Source organism: Aspergillus stella-maris, assembly GCF_047715825.1.
Source record: "Aspergillus stella-maris strain CBS 113639 unplaced genomic scaffold BDV14scaffold_66, whole genome shotgun sequence".
In the NCBI taxonomy this organism is placed as follows: domain Eukaryota; kingdom Fungi; phylum Ascomycota; class Eurotiomycetes; order Eurotiales; family Aspergillaceae; genus Aspergillus; species Aspergillus stella-maris.
The window spans coordinates 153,411-173,452 of NW_027396860.1; the positions used below are offsets into that span (position 1 = coordinate 153,411).

Genomic DNA, 20,042 nt, shown 5'->3' on the forward strand with positions numbered 1-20,042 from the left:
ATGGTACATGTCTAATATCTATATCCTATTTTACAATATGTTACATGATAGTTGATTATATACATGGTACAAGTGCAAACGCTTTGAGCTCATGGCTCTTGCTCGCTGCTATCCTGTGGTTCCTCGTCAAGATGCCTTGGGTCTTGAGGTCTTTCCGCTTCTTCCATCATTGTTCTAAGAACTTCAAGTTCTTCTTCGGGGGTAAGACCCTCTGATTTCTCTTTCTTCACCCGCTCGCGGGCTGTCATCTCCTTGTCCATGATTTCGTCATCGATTCCATCAAGCCTGCGTCTCTTGACCAGCGCCGACTGAGCTTCAAGGTCAAACTTGTCTTCATAGCTGATCATGGACCAGTCTGGGCTCTCAGACTCATGAGGATCAGCGGTTGTGGTATCATGCACGGCTGTTGACGGTTCCGTGCTGATATCAGCAGTGCCTTCAGCCAACAATTCGTCTGTGGCAGAGGGTTCCGGTTCATCGTGCGATTCTGCGCTATTGCTTTGCCTGCTGCGGCCACCGACACCTAGAACTCCACCAGTCCACACATATTTCTCAGTTCGCGGAAGTACAGGATCAGGTCTCGGCGGCTTGTTCCGCAACATAATACCCTGGAACTTGTCACGCAACCTAGGCATCTCAGCAATGGCCGCAATGGTTGCGGGTGCAGTTGTGTATAGTGCACGGAGTTCGGCATTTCCAACCGTGATACTATTTTTCCGAGCCCGGAGAAGAGCGGCGGCGAGATACACAAGCGAAACGTAAGTTGGCTGCATGACATCAGGATGCATCTGTCTCCAGTATTTCCAGCCCCTGGGGCCTAACATACGGCGTGATTTGTAAGTGTTGTACTTCTCCATCATATCGATAGCATCAGAAACATTCGAGTGCTTGAATCCTTGAAGTCTCTGCATTTTGCTCCACCCTGGAAAAGCCGGCATGAATCTCTCCTCGAAGACAGCAAAAGCTGTCAGCACGTTTGCTATATTCTTGGAACACGCGAACAGCCGCACGTATTCAGACCAATTGTATGATGTCAAGGAGAATCCATGGTTCTCGACTTGCCTCATAACCTGGTCGATCTCCGGGTATTGGTCTCGAGTGCCAAGTGATCGCATGTAATGCGACAGAACCCGAGAAAGGGAAAATCGAAATGCTGGCAAGATTGGAGTTTGAGTGTGAACCGTAGAGATACTCTGTGGGCCCAAGTCCTGGGGTTGGTCATCATCGCCCTGTGCGTCAAGGTTGGGTATAGAAGGACGCGGCGATGCAGGCGAGTTTGACGAGGCTCCAAGTTTTGAGAACCACTCGGAGTCGAAGGGAGTGGCAAGCTCTCGTGCGCGTTGCAAGGATCTTTCCCAGAATCTGTCTGCATTTTCATGATCACCCGCCTTTGCGTATGCGAGCATTAAGCTTGCCATGAGTGAAAGAGGGGCAGCATTGAGAGCAGCTTCAACGCTCAATCCTTGACGATCTGCATACTCAGCTAGTAGATTTTCAACCCTGTGGAGCGTGCCTATTCTTGCATACTGTGCCATGATGTATTCGTAATATTTCAAAGGGAAGGCTTCAGTAACTCGTTGTCGGTTGGCACCGGGAGTTGGCTGCGTCGTAACTATTTTCGCTGGGTCAAAGGCTCTGATCGCGTTGGCAAGGGACTGTTCTGCATGCTCAAAGTGAATGTTCGCAAGATGCTCTTCGGTCGTATGCTCAGAGTTTTCGGCTTCTTGAAGGAGGTGTAGGTCTCGCTGTAGTTCAGACCTCAATAACAGTAGTCGCGAGCTCAAACCAGGGGTCTTGAACCGCTTCTGAATCTCCCGGAAGATGATATGCACCATGTCTCGATTGCGAGCCTTCACATAACCGTACAATACAAGGACATAATGGAACTCAGTAGCATGCGTTTTCGCACCCCTATGGAGCGTCCTTAAAAGTCGGCGGGCAGACTCGGTTTGTCCTAGGAGAACCAAGCCGAGAATGAATGTAGCATAAGTCATGTCATCAGGTTCTATTCCGGCCGAATCCATGCGTGAGCGAATTCTTGAAATGGAGTCCACGTCCATTTGGAATGCACAATTCCATAGCAAGACGTTCCACATTCTCACTCGTGAGCCCTTCACTTCGACATTGAGGCAGTCCTCTGCGAACTTTTCCGCCGTCTTAAAGTTCCTGTTGGCGCAATGAGCTTCAACAACAGTATCAAGCATAGGAGTCTTCAGAGTAATTTCATGTTCTTTAGCCATCTCAAGCAGTTCATGGACTGAGTCAATGTCACCTCGACGGGCACATAAAGCCATCGGAATGCCGAATGTATAAGAGTCAAGATTTGTCCCACGCTCAAGCAACATTTTGAAGAAAGAAAAACATCCAGGTTGATCACCGGCTTTTGCAAAAGCAGTAAGCACGATATTCCAACAATATATGTTGGGTTCGAGTCCATATTCCTTGGACAGCTTCTCCAACTGTGTCAAGGTGGCATTAACGTCACCAACTGTTGCATGCACGTAAAGGCGAGGAGTAAGAAGTTCCCAAGTTTGAGGCGGACCATGGTCAGCGACAAGTTTCTCAAAGACCGTTTGGACACCTGACGGATCGGGTGCCCTGGATAGCCCCATAAGTGCATGACGATACGCTCGCACGGAAGGCTTTGAATTGAAATGCGAATATTGTTGAAGGAAATACACGATTCCCGTAGTGATCTGCCACTCGGAAAGTTTCACTAGGAATTGATCTAGCAGATTGTCATGCGACACCGTGTTGTCCATCATCCAGCGGAAATTGCGATAAATGACCACGGACCGCACAAACGCTGGTCTGATCTTGGATGACTGAAGCATAGACAAGCAACGGTAGAATTGAGCAGGTGCAAGGACACCTGCGGCATGAAACCTCTGAATGATGAGAGAGAGGCCATCCGTGGGCACTTGCTCAATGATATCCCGCGATGCAAAGGCCATCTTAAAGAAGAATGTGGCGAATTTAGGTTTTTTCCCTTGCGAGCCTCCTATGATGTTTGGTCGATCGAGTTGCAAGGACAATGAAAGCAAGTGATTTGAGATTGACGAAACATCCAAGGCTTGGAGTAAGCGATTCCACAAATCCCGTTTGTCTAGAGGATATATGGCTGCGTATAATGTTTGAGCGAACCCCCATTTTTCTCTCTCAATGGAGTGTACCAAAGCCAATGTCAAGCACGAAAGACCGTGGCCGTTTGTCTGCGCTTCCCGGCATAGTGACCCCAGGTCCGGTGATAGATTGGCCGCTAGGTACGATTTCGTCATATTCAAGTAGTCATCCGCAGACCGCAATTTCTCAGGAATAGCGTTATATAAGTGCTTTGCTCTTTCATGATTTTTGGCGAGTTCAGATTGGCCAAACTGTGCGAGTAAAGCCGAGTTCAGGTCAGCGGGCTCGCCAGCGAACAGGTAGAGTTGCCATGCTCGTTCGGTTTCTTTAAGCACGCCTCTTTTGATGAGTTTCGTAAGAGGACCTCTCGCCCAATCCTGAGATTCATTGCCCTCCCCTTTTGGAGCGTCCGCGTGGTGCCCTCGTTCAATCGAATGGCGTTGACCTTCCCCAACTGATCGATGAGGACCAGTCCTGGAGGCAAACCCTCTACAGGAAATGGGCCCACCTCTTCTTTTCCTTCGTGTGAGGAGAATCCGCGATGAGCGCAGCAAGCAAGCCGCCACGAATTCCTGTGTTTGACTGGGGTAGAGGAAACCGAGCGTGGGAAAACGAGAATCGCTCGGGGCACCGGTGGTGTTTGCAATCGAGTCTCCAGGAGGCAGGGCTTGCCGATTCGGGGATTGCCATTGCGAGTGTTCAGATCGGCCGTTAAGGGAATGCCCGAAGCTGTTGCAGATGGCTTTTCGAGCTCGGAGAGCACGTTTGGGACCTCGGAAGATACGCCGCCCTGCGTTCTCGACACATCCCGCAGTCCGTTCCAGCATTCCCCCCTAAACGTATACGTTCTCGCCTTAGGTTTCACCGGTGTCTCGTCGGATGGTGTGGCATAGCGGTTTCTTTTCCCTTCTGTAAAGAGTGGCAAGCTGTCAGGAATTCGAGCTCCGAAAGAACCGGCTTCGCATGACTGACCTATAATTTTAGATATCTACCGGCCTATTGAGATCACGCAGAACTCAATTAGCAAGTTGAGTAATGATGCAATCAATGCGCAATGACAGTTGAAGCTGTAGTGTTGACAGCAGCGGAAATTTTGGGGGACCAACGCGCAGGAACTTGAAGCGTCTCGGCGATAAGTTTGGCCGTGCACCTTACGATCGGGCGGCGGGCCACCACTCACAAGCCACACTTCCTCCACTCCGCTGGGGTTGACATTGCTGGACTCACCCCTCTGTCCCGATTGAGACCTCCTTGCGGTTACGGGTGTTTACGCTATCAACATGGACATCACCGAATACATCTTCGCCCGGAGAGAGGAGGTCCTCATCGCCGGAGACTACAATGCCTACCGCACGCACACAACCCGCAAATTGCACAATGTCCGCAAGAAGCTGGGGCAGACGACTCCTAAGGGTCGAAAATACACCGCTAAGCCTGCTATCAGTGCCGAAGCTGTTGGCCAGAATGTGCTGTATGTTCTCATGTCGAAGTCGCAGTTACCTCCAGATACTAACGAGCAATTTCCATCAGCCATGTCCACCTCCTACTTCTCAGTGCGGAACGTGCTTGGGCTCAAGCGATGCACATGAAGTCAACACACTCGGCGGACCCGTCGGCGAAGGGAATCTCCGGCGCTGCCCGGCGCCACATCATTTCGCGATTTGGAAAAGCGGCCGGATACGCCAACCAGCTGGTAGGTTTACTCGAAGATAAAAGCAGCTCCGGTGCTACGGATACGGATATTCTTGAAGCACGGGCATACCTTAGTTCGCTAGTGGGAGCTTCCTACTTGGAGAAGCGCAGCTGGGAACAGTGTGCTCGGAACTACTCTATCTCGCGGGTCATCTACACTGCGCTTGGACAAGCAGCAAAGAAGGATGCATTCCGTGATCTTTTATCCGGGAACATCGACCCGAGCCTCCGATATGCAGCTTATCAGATGAAGCTTCCACGCTCGAAACCGATACCGTCCTTGGCCATTGAGTACTTCCCAACCGACGCCGGCATCAGAATTGAAGTCGAGAAAGCCGACCCCAAGTGCCTGCAAGAAGATGTCGCGGGGACACGGACAACCGCCGATGGTGAAGTTCAGCACTTGCCCGAAACTGTTACATGGAGGTCGCGCGCTGTTACATTAGAAGATGCTGTGATTTCGCAAGCTCTTGCAGCTGCCTCGGCGGAAGAGTCTCGCCTTGCTGCTTGGTTGAACGCCGAGGGCGCTTCTGCATCCTCAAAGGATAAGGCAGCTGCCTATGACAACGTCATCATTGCCAGTCAGGACGCCGTCGATGCCACCAAAACAGCTATTGACGACCTTGCAGGCGAGGGTGTGGACCCAGGTGACAAGCGGATGCAGAGCTTACAGATCACTCGGACAGCCGTGAACTACGCCTTGGTTGGCTGGAGAATTGGTCGTAACCGTGTACTTTGTGGTGAGAATGACGGTATCTCATTTGAACCAAGTCGGATGCAACCAACAAAGAACAAGAAAGTCGCAGCTGAACAGGATCAGCCCAACGGGAAGAAGCTCACATGGTTGCGCGAGAGAGTTGTCCTCTACGATTCTACCCTTCAGAGTATCGACTTCATCCTCGAACTTCCAGGTATAGCCGCAGACTCAGACTTTGTCAAGGAACTCGAAGCAAAGCGCAGCTACTTCCGCGCTTTAAGGTACAGCAATCGTGATCCTCAAGCTATATCTATCCATACTAACACTTTTGCCCTATCCAGGTCCCTAACAATCGGCCGCTCCCACGCCATCCTCGGCAAATCCCAAAACGCCCTCGCTCTCTTCTCCCAAGCCCTCTCCCACGCATCCACGGCATCCCACACCCTCCAAAGCACCATCGACATCGACGGCCCTCCCCGCCTCGACATCGCCCCCTCCCAATCCACAGCGCTGGAAAACGAACTCCGCGCCCTCGCAACAAAATACCAAGGCCTCGTCACGCTAGAAAGTATCTCCGCGCAAGAGACTTCGGGTAAATCAAGCAATCAGCGGCCCGTCGTTGAACGACTGCACGAGTATGCCGCTGATAGTCTGGATCTTGCGAACCTTGTGCCCTACCCGCCTGAGATTCGCCCGATCCCTGTCAAGCCGTTGTTCTTGGATGTTGCGTGGAATTATATTGATTATCCGCGGGATGGGGAGGGCGTTGTGAGGGGTGTTGAGCAGGGCGGTGAAGAGCCGGCTGAGGAGAAGAAGCAGGGGAAGCGCGGGTGGTTTGGGTTTGGTCGGTAGATGGATGGCTTTTTACTTGTTGGGAGTTGAGAAGTACGAGTAGACGAGTGCATGTCTGTGGATAAGTTAACTGCGATGTTGGTGACTACCTACGTACCTACCAACACCTATTACATACATACTACATACAATACACAAAATAATGTTGACGCGAATTGCGGATCAAGTTAAACAGTAAAAGAATCATGAATTAATATTAATATAAGTAACATAATCTAGGTCATCGAAGGCTCCAGTAATGCGGCAGCAGGAAAACAAAGCCACACAATGCAGACAAACAACTCCACGTGGCTCATCCCATAATATATATGGTTGCTTGGGTGGTTGGATGGCCGACGCCGACAAGGTTGCGGCTTGCGAGCCGGGCCAAATCATTTCATCCCCAATCCAGCCAGCCCAGGTCCGAACCCGTTCCGTTCCTCACGGCCTGTCCCAGATTTTGAAACAGACCGCAGAACACGGGTACTCCAAAACAATCCACACAAAACAGCAAAGATTCAACAAAAATGATACACCCGTCGGACAGTAGCGCGCGTTTGATCCGTGAGAATAGATACAGGAGGAGAAGGAAGAGAGAAGAGGAAGAGGGAATTGGAAATGGAAAGAGGAAGAGGAAAGGAGAAGAAAACCCTCGGTTGTTCTATCTCCAGGATAGAAACGTCGGGGGTTGAGGGGCCCGGTCCCGGATGTATGCATTGCGGGCCCCGAACGCTTGCTTTTGTGGAGATGTCATAAAGTCACGCGGGTCGCCCGACATTCCGGTCTGCGGTATGTGCGTGCGACAATTAGGCGCGAGGGCGAAATGTGAGCAGGCAGTCGTCCTGGGGGAAGATGGTTGCGAAGACCTTAATCTCCTCGGACTTGGGGGTGGGAGTGTGTACCCAGTCCATCTCCATACTGGCCTTGCCGATCATGGCCATCAGGTTGAGGACGGCGTAGGTCTGACCGAGGCAGTAGTGGGGACCAGTGCCGAAGATGAGCCAGTTCTTGGGGTGCTTCTCGGCGTTACCGGTGACCCAGCGGTCAGGGTCGAAGGAGTCGGCGTTGGGGTAGGCCTCCTCGTCGCGAGTGGCAGGGTAGACGGAGGGAATGATCATAGAGCCCTTGGCGACAGTGATCTTGTCGGTGATGGGGAAGTCCTTCTTGGCAACGTAGGGGACCATGATAACGGGAGGACGGTATCGGAGGGTCTCCTTAACAACGGCGCGGGTGTAGGTCATAGAGTCGAGCAGGTCCATGGTCAGGGGAGCGTTGACATCGCCGTTGCGGAGAGCAAGGTTCTCCTCGCGAACCTTGTTGAGGATCTCGGGGCGATCAGCCATGAGCTGGAACAACCAGGTGCAAGCAGAGCTGGTAGCATCCTGGGAAGCGAACAGGAAGGTGAAGATAGTCTGAGAGACCTCGTAGTCGGTGAAGTCACGGAGAACCTGGGGAGGCTTCTCGGAAGAGTCGACCTCGATGCCCTTGGCAATCTTCTCGCGGTACTTGGCAGAGTCCAGTTGAGCCTTGATCCAGGCGTCCATGATGCAGCCAATCTCTCCGCCGGCAGCCATGCGAGCTCTGCTCTTGGCAGCGCACTTTGCGAATTCCTCAAGAACCATGTCCGCGGCCTTCTTCCCGTACCAAGTCTTGGTGAACGGGAGAATGATGGGGAAGTTGACAAGCTCGAGAGCGGCGGTGATGTTGTAGTAGTCGTCAGAAATCTTCATGATGGCTTCATCGGTGATGTAGTGGCCCACAAATGTGCGGCAAGAAACAGCGCACATCAGCTCACGGAACTCGGGCATCCACGCGGTGGGCTCGTGGTTGTTCTCCTTGGACTTTTGGAGGAATCGAGCGTAGTATTCGTTGTAGACCTCCTCCATGCGGGGAAGGTAGCAAGAAAGGGCACCGCGGGTGAAAAGGTTGTTCAGACCCTTACGGAAGTCAACGTGCTCCTTGCCGTCCAAGAAGACCCAGTTGGTCTTGCCGAGCAGCTTGTGGGCAGCATCGACGACACAGGGCTTGACATAGGTGGGCGAGTTGAAGATCTTGCGAGACATATCACGGGTAGAAGCGATAACGACGAACCTAACAAAAGCATGTTATTAGAGGCTGTCGGATGCGACGGAAGTGGAAACGCGGTGCAGATGTACATACTTGTGGAAAACAGACACACAGCTGAGGTCGCCGCTGTCCCATTTGGCCTTGTATTCATGGAATTTCGGGTTGACAGACTGGAGGAATGGGCCCATGAAAGGAAGCTTCCACGCCGGGCCAACAATGGCGCCCTTGAGGTAGATGTAACGGACTGTGTTTCGGTCAGCAACGGACACGTCGCGTTCGCTTTCAATGGATACATACACTGGTCGTAGACAACGGCCAACGCGAACAGGGTCGCCAGAGTCTTCCAGAGGGTCAAACCACCGAGGAAATCGGCCACCAACCCGGCGGGCTGGAAGACCTGAGGGAAAAGCGTGGCATCAGCCGGAGGGGAGACGAAGCTCCCATTGATCTCAGCCATCTTGAGTGATTGAACAGTCTCCTTGAACGAGGTGGGAGAAAGGTCGACGGGCAAACAAGACCAAAGGCGAGGATACGACACGATAAAGGAAAAGGGGAGTTTGGCGGATAAGGAGGAGAAGGCCAGGAAATTAATTGTAGAGTCGATCGGATGCAGATTGGAGAAGCGCCGAGGACTCCACTGTGTTCCAGTAGTACGGTGGCTGGCTCAACCAAGCACGCAGCTTTGTGTACCTTTACGTTTATGTATAGTGTGACAGCAACAAATATCCTGTGAGAAGACTCGAATTATTAATTATTCGAGCAGTCAACTGGACCTGGATGCCTGGTCCAGCATAGAGACAAAGCAGTCCTGTAGAGCGCCAAAGCGGGATCAATAATACTCTGTAGCTCCAGTACCTGCGTGCAATCAACGCCCTGGAAACCGGATGTTGCTGTGTGTGTTTGTATGATACTGTGCATAAATTACGCTATAAATTTCTGTTAGGCTTTGCGCTGGCTTCAGTGGGCGTTGCTCCGCTTAAAGTGGGAATAATTTCAATACCGTCAGCCGTTGATCTGTACCGTACGGTACTCTACAGCGGCTTGGACCCCAGCCGGGATCTGGATTGCCGAATCACCTTACTGGGCTGACTCTTTGTGCCTCAAGTCTCAAGGCATCAAGGGGCTGTCAGGCCGTCAATGTTGTCAAGTCAGCCCATGGAAGCTTTACCGAACAACCTTAACTCGACATGACTCAGGCAGCTTTGACCACTCACTGTTCTCAATGGTCCAACCAGATTGAGGCACCCGGGCTCTGGAGCAATCATCTGCAAGGTACAGATTCGATGTTCTGCAGATCTATCATCCAGTGGAAGGTGGAGAGCTGAAAGCTGTCACGAATCTGGATGTATACATAGCTGTGATCGCCAACCATTCAGCGCGATGCCGAGCACAATCCAACCGCATATCCAGGCATCATATCCAGGACGATCCTAGCCATTTGGGACCATTATAATCGGCCTCCCCATAATCTGATATGAATATTGGAATTAGCTGCACTCCGTGCCCGGTCCGCAGTTTTCCGCAGGAGAGCTTCCCAAAATCCAGACCCTTGTACTACTCCACCACGAGGTCATGCAAGAACGCGGGTGTCTCTATCTGGACTGGATGAACATGCGGCCTCGAGTGGCATGATTTGCAATCATGGTGCCGAGTACATCGAGGTTAAGAAGCGCATCACTCGTGTGTGCTCTTGTACGACCTTCCGTCTCCAGGGCAAAGTCTCCGAGACAAGATCTGTGCTGGGTATCGAACTTTATCACTTGTTTTGGACCTCCAATCTGTCTTTCTGGCCCAGTTGAATGGTAGTCCCAGCGCCAAAACTTATACGTATACTCTGTCAAAGAATGGGCAAGCTTGACATTGTTTCTGTACGATGCATTCTGGAGTTATCGTTACGGATCTCATCTTGCTAGTCCCCGTATCTGAAAAAGAATTGCCACTGTGCAGAACGATTGCAATTATGGTGTCTGAGTGGTGCTTTTCCACAGGGGAAGGAACCTTGGGCTGGCGCTGGCACATGACCTCACAACCAGCATCACTGAAGCATCACCGCCAGCCCTGCATATGTGGATAGCCACAGTGTCTCACTCAAAATAGATCTCGGTTATTGCCTACTTACACAGCATCTGCCTAATTTTATGAAGGTGTGGTCTCTCGGATAGCCAACTGGACCAGCAAAGCATCTCACCTTCCACAAGCACTGGCCAACGCCACCTCTATGTTGTATTCTGATTCTGGTAATCCCATTCTACTCAGAGGCTTTAGAACATCTCCAATCACCCCGCATGTTTTAAAATTATGCCTGCTGACGATCACTCAGATGCTACATCTCAATCGGGTTCCAGTTCGTATTGGGTAGAACATGCAGGGAGGCGGCGGTCTCTTTGGTCCAACCAGATTCCCTCCGCCGCATGTCTTGGATAGACGTCCACTGATGGCTTGTAGTAATTGAGCAGCTAAATACGAGGATCTTGAGATACGTGGGATCGACCAGGACCCGGCAATCTTCAGGTGGCAGTATAAATATATCTTCTGCGTTGCCAGAGTCTATGGACATCCAAAAAGTCAGATGCCCTGTGCCTTTCCTTATTCAAGGACTTATCAGCGATACACGAATACATGACTTTTAATCCAGAATGCACGCCTCTACCATTTTTTCCACTGTTGTGTTGCTCGCAACCGCCTCTCAGGCCACCCAAATCAGCAGACCGTCCATTAAAGACGCGACCATCATGCGCTCAACGGTCAGTTGTGCCGAATGTCCCGAGAGCGACTGCTACAAATGCACCTACGGCTCTGAAGCCAGCTTGCGTGCAAACACAGGTGGTCTTGCCTGGATGCGCAGCATCGTTGGCTTTCAGCTTCCTGATGATGTTGATCCTTCTACCATCACTGAGTGCACCGTTCAATTTCCGGCCTTCACAGAGCTCCCTCGGAGCGGTTTCAACCTGACTGTTGCCCCCGCTGTGTCTTCCGACTGGGACGAAGCCACTGTCAACGGAGAGAATGCGCCTGCCTCGACAGATGCTCTCGACATATATTCGATACCGGCGTTGACGAACCCCCCTGTATTGGATGTGACAACCGCTTGCCAGATTGCGGACGATGATGGGCAATTTTCAATCTATCTTGGGGCAGAGTTTGGGTCTTATGAGGTATGGTCGAAAGACTCTGGAAACCCGGCTGTCCTGCACATTTTTTATGAGTAGGCTTGTTTTATGTCGGAGCTTCGTCTTTCAACCCCGTACGACTCTGGGTCGATCAAGGCCAATGCGCGTGGGCTGTCATACTACCCACTCTAGGCAAATGTACGTTACTTGAGTTAGTTCACCTATGTAAAATGCACTAAAGGTTCGTTCACTAGGTAGGCACCTAGATACAGGTTGCTCCTTCCCTTCTTGCTTATGTAATATTTCCTTGAGGAGGGAACGACCAGTGTTGTCCTTCGGTGGTACTCTTGATCGTTCCTTCCCGCTCGGTGCGTCCGCCAGCCGTGACTTCACTTCTTGGCCGAGTTCCACGTCTCCTCGTCATCTCCCACCTCGTGCCTAAACGCCGCTTATTCCCACGAGCCCCGTGCCTTGTCAGTGCACAGACCGGGGATTCTTTGCTCGAAAACACTCGAGAGATACCCGGGCTCACGAACGCGTAGTGTTCGTGCTACGTCTGACCTCACTTCCCGATCTCAGACAACAAACACTGATCACTGATAGCCAGCTACTCAGAAGCTTCACTGTGACGCATCAAAATCAACCGCCAGAAGACTGTCAATCAAATCCTCGGCACTCGAAGAGTACATTTGAATTCTATATGGCGGCTGCCGGCATCAAATCCGAGAACGACCATTCGGGTTCTATATCGAGCCGCAGGTACCGGGTGATGTCGACTAATCAACTTGGATTTCAATCGGAGCTGAATACGCAGTAACCTCTCTCCAATCCTAGTCGGAAAAACTGATACTGTGGTTCCAACCCTTCGTGCTGATACCCTACCCAGTGGTTTTCATAGCCCTCCGGGAAAGAAGATCAAGCAAGATGGGCAGGGTTTAAGTGAGTCGGGCATTTCCCACTGCTGTAAGCCCGGGAATATTCCTCGTTCTAACTTCAATGCTTGGTTTTCATTGAAAACTGGACTATTGCCATGATTTAAATATCCCGACTGTTGGGATCATGTAACATTGACAGTTGTCTATTCAACAATATGTCTTAAAACCATTTCTTTGCCATTTCCAGGCTCTGCTAATCAGTAAGATTCTGAATTCTGCTGGGATGGATTCATCACTCAGATGCTCCGGGCTGGTGATCTCGCATACAATCCTATCAGGCGCATCAATCGACCTTCTTCATGCCAAAATCATTCCCAGTACCTCCGCATATATTCCGGAAAGTGTATACACCAATCATGAAGCTGTCAATGCTTCGAATGTCTCATTTTGTGCTGTCTCTGTTGCATATTCCCACACGAACCAGTCTGACCTTGTCAATACAGAAGTCTGGCTCCCTCTTGAAGATGAGTGGAACGGGCGAATGATGGGAATCGGTGGTGGGGGCTTCTACTGCGGTCTATATGGCGCGAACATGTTGGCAATGCTCGCTGCAGTCAGTGAAGGCTACGTAGCCGTAGCAACGGACTGCGGCCACACTGCCTTGCAAACGTCAGAGGACTGGCTCCTTGAGTCTCCGGGGCATGTCAACTACCACCTGCTGGAGGACTTTACCTCTGTGGCATTGAATGATGCAGCAATCATCGGCAAAGATGTCACTGAGAGTTTCTATGGAACGAGGCCTCAGTATTCATACTTCAGTGGGTGCTCTCAAGGCGGACGTCAAGGAATGATGCTCGCGCAAAGGTACCCTGATGCGTACAATGGGATTGCCGCCGCCGCGCCTGCTCTCAACTGGGCGAGGATCCTTGTTGCCGGCTACTTTACACAGTTGGCCATGAATCAACTCGACTCGTACCCCAGATGGTGTGAGCTAGACTATCTCACCGATGCCACAGTCAGCCAGTGTGACGGCTTAGATGGGGTCCTTGATGGCATAGTATCCAACATAGATGCTTGCCACCTCAACCCATTTGACCTCATAGGGGCAGACGTTTTCTGCGGCGAGGAAATAGTGCCGTTATCCGAATCAGCTGCAATTGTGGCAACCGCTGCATGGTATGGGCCGTCCACAGCAGAAGGCGCAAGTCTTTGGGAAGGTGTTAACATTGTTGCCAATCTTACCGATGGCATGTCCTCCCAATGTTCTCCCAGCGGACAATGCACTGGGCTGCCGGTGGTTCACGCGGCCGACTGGATCCGGTTGGCGGTTAAAAAGGATCCAAGCTTCGACCTCAAGTCTATCACGAGGGTCGAGTATGCTCAGATCTTCCAGGCCTCGATTGAAGAATATGATTCTATAATTGGCACCTCCGACCCAGACCTAACGGAGTTCAGCCGCTGTGGAGGGAAGCTACTCACTTTCCATGGACAGGTAGGTTGGATTCAGTTACACTTTCCTCGCATATTGATGCTGACGACTAATTGCTACGAATAGGCCGACCAACTGGTGCCTTCAAGGAATACTAGACGCTATTATGACGACGTTGCAAACAGGGACCCTTCTGTGCGGGAATACTATCGCCTTTTTGAAGCGCCTGGTCTAGGGCACTGCTGGAGTCCTGGGGGCCTGTATCCCTCCACGATATTTGACGATCTGGTAGCCTGGGTTGAGGAAGGACGAACTCCGCAAACTTTACCAGTCTCATTCACCGATGACAACAACATCAGACATGACAGGATTCTTTGCCCTTATCCGGAAAGAGCTGTCTATGATGGCCATGGGAACCCGACAGCCAGGAGCAGCTACCATTGCTCTACAGACGGCACGACCTCCCAGACTAGCGCCAATACAAACGCATAGATAGATCTATAACATTCACAAGAATAGAACATAACCAATCACTCACTCATACCCCTCCCCATCCCACCTCTCCACCCTCCCCCCATTCCCCGCCCAATCCAACCAACTTCCCTCATAAACCCCAATCCTCTCCGCATCATACCCAGCCTGCAGCGCCATCTGCGCCGCAGCCCGCGCCCGCACACCAGCCTTGCAATAGAACACAATATCCCGCCCCTTATCACCCGCCCCAGCACCAGGCTTCGGGTACCCGAACCGCGTCTCGAATTCCTCGGGCGTTAGGAAGAGCGCGTCGCCCTGCGATGCGAGCGGGACTGCTACGGCAGAGGGGATCACACCTGTTCCTTTCATTTCGGCTGGTTCGCGGACGTCGACGAGGATAAGCGACTTTTGGGGCGAGGAGGGGGGGGATGAGCCTTCGGTGGTGGGGAGGAGGGCGTTGATCTATTTGAACAAAAAATTAGCTTACCCAAACAGATCCATCTAAACTCTTATGTGCTATCCCAGTTTAATGCGTATGAGAGAAGAAAGTGGGAAAAACATACATCGTTAAAAACCCACTGCTTAAACGCCGGCGTCGCGCTCTGCTCGCTGATTCGGCGGATTGTGGTCTTCGGCAGCCGCGCGGCATAGGAGCATTGTGCCGGGATGGGTTTGGTCTTATTATTTAGAGGAGATTGACCGCGCGCGATGCATGATTGAGATTGAGTCGAGGTCCCAAACTGTCTCCTGCTCGCAGTCGCAGAGGGGAGAGTCCGCGCCGCAGCGCAAGCGCGGGAGATAACGGTGGTGATCTCGGCGGGGCGTCGGGTGATGGGCATCAGTGAGGCCATGGTATCTTGTTGATCGCGATGAGATTGATGGGGGTTGGTTGAGCTGGAGCTGGTAGAGTTGTACCTAGAGCTGGGGTAGAAGAAGTTAAGGTTAGCTGCGGGCTCGGCGTTCGGGTGATGTCACGATGTTTAGCTCCGATATCTAGCTCCACCGCCTCGGCTTTGAAGTATGGTCTTGTTTGAACAAGGTGGGAGGGTGAGAGGGAGAAGGAAGGGGTTTTTGTGGCTTTGTTTGTGGTATGAAGATGGTATATTAGATATGTCATGAGTCATGAATGTTTTCGTTGGTCTGTAGAGATAGTTGGTGGTGCATATGTACTTGACTTTTCTACAACCTTTGGGCCCAGATGGTCACCTAATGGCCTTCCCTTCCTATTTTAGTGCTCACTGCTCACTGAGTAGATCTGAGCTCCACTTTGTTGTAATGCTACAACCTCTTCCTCTTCCTCTTCCTCTTCCTCAATTTCAATCTCATTCTCTTTTCTTTCCTCCCTGGAATTGCTCTACCTAGTCTGCAAAAACCAAAGCCGGGGGCGTGTATCGCTTCCTCGCAAAGACAAACCAACTGTTCGTGCTAGCAACCAAAAAGGACCCAAAGACGATGACAGTGAAATCTAGTCAAAAGCCCACGCATCAGCACAGCAACAGCATTCCCCAGCAAAATCGGGGACGGGGGACGCACTCATTGTAGTGGAGAACTGCACGGTGTCCGACCAAGGGAACTGGAAGAAAACAAGCGCAATGACTGCATATACCACGGCGACAATGTTGCAGAACCAGCCTAGGGTGTTCGGCACGCGGAATGGAGCGTCTCGGGGGAGGTACTGGGGGTTGCGCCGCTGGTAGAGTAGTAGTGCTGAGGGGAAGGCGAGAGTGATTTGCTGGAAGACAACGGATATGTTGAGGATGGCAATGAATGCTTTTCAATTTCACCAACCCAGGTTAGTCACATGTTTCCATGAGTACCTAACGATCTAGGACAAGGGTAAATTTCGGGTATGGGACAACCAACCTGTGGACGAAATCAGGTATAAACAGCCAATGGCAAAGATCAGCACCGCATTGAAGCACAGTGCTCGCAGGGGCACCTTGCGCTTCTCGGAAACGCCGCTTAGATAGTGCGAGAAGGGGAGGGCGTGATCGTTTGCAAAACTCCACGTCATGCGCGACACGATCTGCGTTGTGGTAAGAGTGCTGGCAGGGACCATGACGAGCAGGAACGCAAGAAACGCAACGGCCCATGCATCGGAATTCATCCCTGGCGCCAGATTTCGAATGCGGGGAACCCCGTTCGCGAGTCTAGGGCCGTCTGGAAGTCGGAGATGCAGTAGGTCGTCGCGATGCCAAAGGCCGTTGCCGACACAAAGGAGAGCGCCAGCGCCATCAGGATCGCGCGGGGGACGGTGACACGAGGCCCTTTTGTGTCCTCGACGAGATGCACGATTCCGTCTATCGGGCAGTACATGACTGTTGGCCCGCTCAGGGTTATCAGGAATGCGACTCCGTCGGGCCATCCGGTGTTGTTGGCCAGGGTAGTCCAGACAAAGCTGGAGGTTTGTTTCTCCTTTTGGCCTACCAGAATCGTAATGAAAATCGTCGTACAGGCGAACAGGCTGAAGACAACTAGAATCAAGAGCATTAGCGAAGAAGTAAAATTCTCGGGCATTGGGTCTCTCACAGCGGGCTTTGTAGATTTTCGAAAGAGCAGATCGTGCGTACGCATTGACGAGAAAGCTGAAGAAATTACTGCACTGGAAGAAAAGAAATACATGATACTTACTAACCACATAAGCCGCATCATACCAGGCAATCAAAGCCTGTGCGAAGTTGCCGAGTGCGCCGGCCCCGGACGCAGTTAGGGCAACCCACGAGAACCAGCTCAGACTGCCACAGGCATAGCTCTAGAAGGATTTTCCCATCATCGACAGGCTGCATTGGAAGATGTAAACAGAGCAGAGCACTCATAATAACGCGCCGATACTTAGCCGGTGCCAGAATCCCAGCCCAATGGTACAGCCCCCCCCCCCCCACGCTAGGATATGCAGAAACCAATTCACACAGCGTGATTGCAATTGGAATATAGATCAGCCCCACAACAACAATACCCCAGGCCGTCGCGGCCGGACCGCCGTAGACGAACGATATCAACAGCGTGGAGGGGAAGGTATTCCATGTAGCCATGCAGTCGAAGGAAGCGGCTAGAATGGACATCCACCCCATGTCGTTCTTGAAGTGCGTATGTGATGCATCTATGTAGACTGCGTTGGATACTTCACCTGCTGCCTCCAGTAGGTATTCTGCCGTGGCAGGAGGAGTCTCTTCGGGGCCTGGACGGAACATTGGATTGGATACGTTAGCTGTGCTGTGCTAGCATGCCTGTGATAGCCGCCGATGAAGAAAAGGTACGTTACCTACCATGATTCCATTTCTTAGTCGACATCCTGAAAAATTGACTACACGTCAAAGAGGCCACAGGTTAACGCAAAGGTACACTCTGTCGAGCGGGTGACTGGATCTTATGGAGAACTGCATGACTCCCTGATCTGCTAGTAGATAGCCCTAGTCCGGACATCAGAGATTGAAAGATGCGGGACTCAAACACGCCGGATTTAAGTCCACATTCGATGCCAGAATCCGACAAGACTTACCCCGCCAAACTGGGCAGGTTCCGGATTATTAGCTTGTGAGTCTCGCAAGCTTAGCAGGTAACCTTTCTCCAATCGCCTACTGCTCAGTTTAGTGTAGATCATGGATATGTTGGAGAAAAGTCTACACGGGCCATTGCCTGGCCGAAAATTGAGTACATGTAAACCCGATATGCTCACGTCTTCTTCTATCAGTTATTCAGTGCTTACAGCATGGGACCAATCCGTTCCTCACACCTTCCCGCTTCTTAACAACAACAAACAAATCCTTCTGAATAGCCAACATGGTAGACCTATACGTCCACTCGCGTCCAGGATCCGCCAATGCCAACTCATACCTAAGCAACAAAGACGGAATAAGCTTGGAGATCTCCATCGTGCTAATATGCCTCCCACTACAAACATGCTGCCCAGCACCAAACGCAAAAAACGCCTTGTTCATCCGCGACAGGTGCTCCGCGTCCTCGGTAAGCCACCTCTCAGGCTTCCAGGCCTCTGGGTCGGGAAAGATATCGGGATCGCGGTGGAGAAGCCACGCGTTGATTCCGACCTCTGTCCCCGGTGGCATGTAGAACCCGCCGATTGTGGCGCCATCGCGCGGCGCCGTCCTCCCGAGCATAATTGCCATTGCGAAGTGGATGCGCAGGGCCTCCTTGATGACGGCGTTAAGATAGGGGAGGTTCTTGGCTGTCGTGAAGGGAACGGGACACGCGGTACAGTGGGAGCGTACTTCTTCGCATAGTTTTCGGTAGGAGTCTGGGTTTTTGAGGGTGTGGTAGATGATTGTGCGCATGGTGGTCGAGGTGGTGTCGCTTCCGGCGGTGATGTTTCCCAGGGCGTGGGTGACTATCTCTCTGTGTGTGAGGGACTCTGTATTGGCCTTTTGATTGAGCAGGAGACGCTGCACGAATGTACAGGGGGCATTCGCGGGGCGTGTGTCGAGCTCCTGCTTGAATTTTTGCACTTGTGTCGTGGCAATGTCCATTAGGCCCTCTTCGAATCGCATTCTTCCCAATATCAGCTTCGCCCCGAGAGCGTTTCCTGCTAGGAACTTGTGCAGCCATGATATTTGGCCAATCTATGAAGCTTTTCGCATTAGCTTCTCTTTTTTCTTCCGGTAAAGACAGGTCTGGCTGGCTGGCTGGCTGGCTGGCTTGACTCACGGTAGACATATACGGCATTATAACGTCAAAAGCAGCGAGAATATTATTCTCATCGCCTTTCTCGAGAAAGTCCATTGTTTGCCCAAAGGTAAGCATCAGCACAGTGTCCATGGCGTACCGATGCAAAAGGTGACCAAAGTCGATACCAGCTTTCCCGGTTGTTTCGGTCTCTCGGTCGAGGACCTGGAACGCCCTGCTCGACACCTCATCGATGTACGGCTCCAGCTGGACAAGAGAGCTCATCGAGTACGCGTTGGCGGGATTCCGCTTCATCCGGGCGTGCATCTGTTTGTCCTTGAGGACGAAGGGATCCGGGACAATGCCCTCGTCGTCGTACGGAGTCGAGGGGTCATAAAAGGACGACTGTTGTTTGCGCAATGTATCAGCTAGCTGTTACTTGGTATATTCAACCACATACCTCCACCCTCTTACCTTGTAGAAATTTCTCGTGACGCCGTAAATGGTGTTAATCTCGTTTGGATCCGTCACCGAGACCAACCGCGGCCCAACACGGACAACCTTGCCGTACTTGCGATGCAACTCCATGTCGAACTCCTGGCCGCGTTGTGTCTAGATGTGAAACACTCTGACCAGCTGGGTAACGGACTGCAAAAAGGGACTGGGCACATGCGACAGGCCGGTGCCGTACCGGTTCCATAGCAGGCGAGTCACGACGAAGAACAGCGCAATGTGCCATAGTGCGAGGGAGCTTGCAGCTGAGGAGAGGGTGGAAAGGATTCCCATGGTGTTTGGAATTTGGAGGTGTTACGATACGTGGAATAGAGAAGCTGGAGAAAAGATCCCGGCTTAAGAAGAGAAAGACTGCAGAATCTCCATATAGTGACAAGAAGGCATCGCCTCCTCCAGCATCAACTCTGTGTTTGTAATGGTCCCGTTTGCATAGGCTGCGGTCCGTGGACCAGTCGTGCGTTCATCCGGGCTTATCACAAGTTTTGCCGTCAAGTTTGGTCTGGCTAAACACTGGAGACGTTGATTGATTATAAATTCCTGTTCATTTGGGGTAACTCGAAAAATTCATGGGCAACGGGGTTGAGACCTTAACCTACAGGTCATGGCACAGGCAT

The 20,042-nt window shown here is 51.7% G+C and overlaps 8 protein-coding genes across 8 annotated transcripts; 3 read left to right on the top strand and 5 right to left on the bottom strand.

Moving 5' to 3' along the window:
- Positions 1–2: 2 nt before the first annotated feature.
- BDV14DRAFT_180791 (putative translation regulator (Cya5)) lies at positions 3–4,225 on the bottom strand. The gene is made up of 2 exons (XM_073769959.1): positions 4,096–4,225; positions 3–4,032 (listed from the first exon to the last, which is right to left on the bottom strand). The coding sequence occupies exon 2, from the start codon at positions 3,948–3,950 to the stop codon at positions 90–92; it is 3,861 nt and encodes a 1,286-aa protein (XP_073624305.1). The 5' UTR covers positions 3,951–4,032; positions 4,096–4,225; the 3' UTR covers positions 3–89.
- A 104-nt stretch (positions 4,226–4,329) lies between these two features.
- Positions 4,330–6,456, top strand: BDV14DRAFT_127418 (signal recognition particle subunit SRP68). The gene is made up of 3 exons (XM_073766019.1): positions 4,330–4,594; positions 4,654–5,793; positions 5,854–6,456. Exons 1-3 carry the CDS (start codon positions 4,404–4,406, stop codon positions 6,362–6,364), a joined length of 1,842 nt encoding a protein of 613 aa, XP_073624306.1. The 5' UTR covers positions 4,330–4,403; the 3' UTR covers positions 6,365–6,456.
- A 693-nt stretch (positions 6,457–7,149) lies between these two features.
- On the bottom strand, positions 7,150–8,867 carry erg5 (C-22 sterol desaturase erg5; the record flags this gene model as incomplete). Its single annotated transcript, XM_073774398.1, has 3 exons — positions 7,150–8,434; positions 8,504–8,654; positions 8,708–8,867. The coding sequence occupies 3 exons, from the start codon at positions 8,865–8,867 to the stop codon at positions 7,150–7,152; spliced, it is 1,596 nt and encodes a 531-aa protein (XP_073624307.1).
- A 1,976-nt stretch (positions 8,868–10,843) lies between these two features.
- Positions 10,844–12,150, top strand: BDV14DRAFT_180796 (uncharacterized protein). The gene is made up of 2 exons (XM_073769960.1): positions 10,844–12,063; positions 12,128–12,150. The coding sequence occupies exon 1, from the start codon at positions 11,047–11,049 to the stop codon at positions 11,617–11,619; it is 573 nt and encodes a 190-aa protein (XP_073624308.1). The 5' UTR covers positions 10,844–11,046; the 3' UTR covers positions 11,620–12,063; positions 12,128–12,150.
- A 148-nt stretch (positions 12,151–12,298) lies between these two features.
- On the top strand, positions 12,299–14,371 carry BDV14DRAFT_127470 (Tannase/feruloyl esterase). The gene is made up of 2 exons (XM_073766021.1): positions 12,299–13,887; positions 13,951–14,371. Exons 1-2 carry the CDS (start codon positions 12,679–12,681, stop codon positions 14,314–14,316), a joined length of 1,575 nt encoding a protein of 524 aa, XP_073624309.1. The 5' UTR covers positions 12,299–12,678; the 3' UTR covers positions 14,317–14,371.
- Positions 14,359–15,149, bottom strand: BDV14DRAFT_203912 (Rhodanese-like domain-containing protein; the record flags this gene model as incomplete). Its single annotated transcript, XM_073774399.1, has 2 exons — positions 14,359–14,760; positions 14,862–15,149. 2 exons carry the CDS (start codon positions 15,147–15,149, stop codon positions 14,359–14,361), a joined length of 690 nt encoding a protein of 229 aa, XP_073624310.1.
- A 507-nt stretch (positions 15,150–15,656) lies between these two features.
- Positions 15,657–17,369, bottom strand: BDV14DRAFT_192368 (amino acid permease-domain-containing protein; the record flags this gene model as incomplete). Its single annotated transcript, XM_073771628.1, has 7 exons — positions 15,657–15,763; positions 15,832–16,068; positions 16,162–16,343; positions 16,436–16,772; positions 16,828–16,900; positions 16,934–17,050; positions 17,121–17,369. The coding sequence occupies 7 exons, from the start codon at positions 17,367–17,369 to the stop codon at positions 15,657–15,659; spliced, it is 1,302 nt and encodes a 433-aa protein (XP_073624311.1).
- A 624-nt stretch (positions 17,370–17,993) lies between these two features.
- BDV14DRAFT_211188 (cytochrome P450) lies at positions 17,994–19,701 on the bottom strand (the record flags this gene model as incomplete). Its single annotated transcript, XM_073776041.1, has 4 exons — positions 17,994–18,872; positions 18,958–19,320; positions 19,390–19,527; positions 19,561–19,701. 4 exons carry the CDS (start codon positions 19,699–19,701, stop codon positions 17,994–17,996), a joined length of 1,521 nt encoding a protein of 506 aa, XP_073624312.1.
- Between the last annotated feature and the right edge of the window lie 341 nt (positions 19,702–20,042).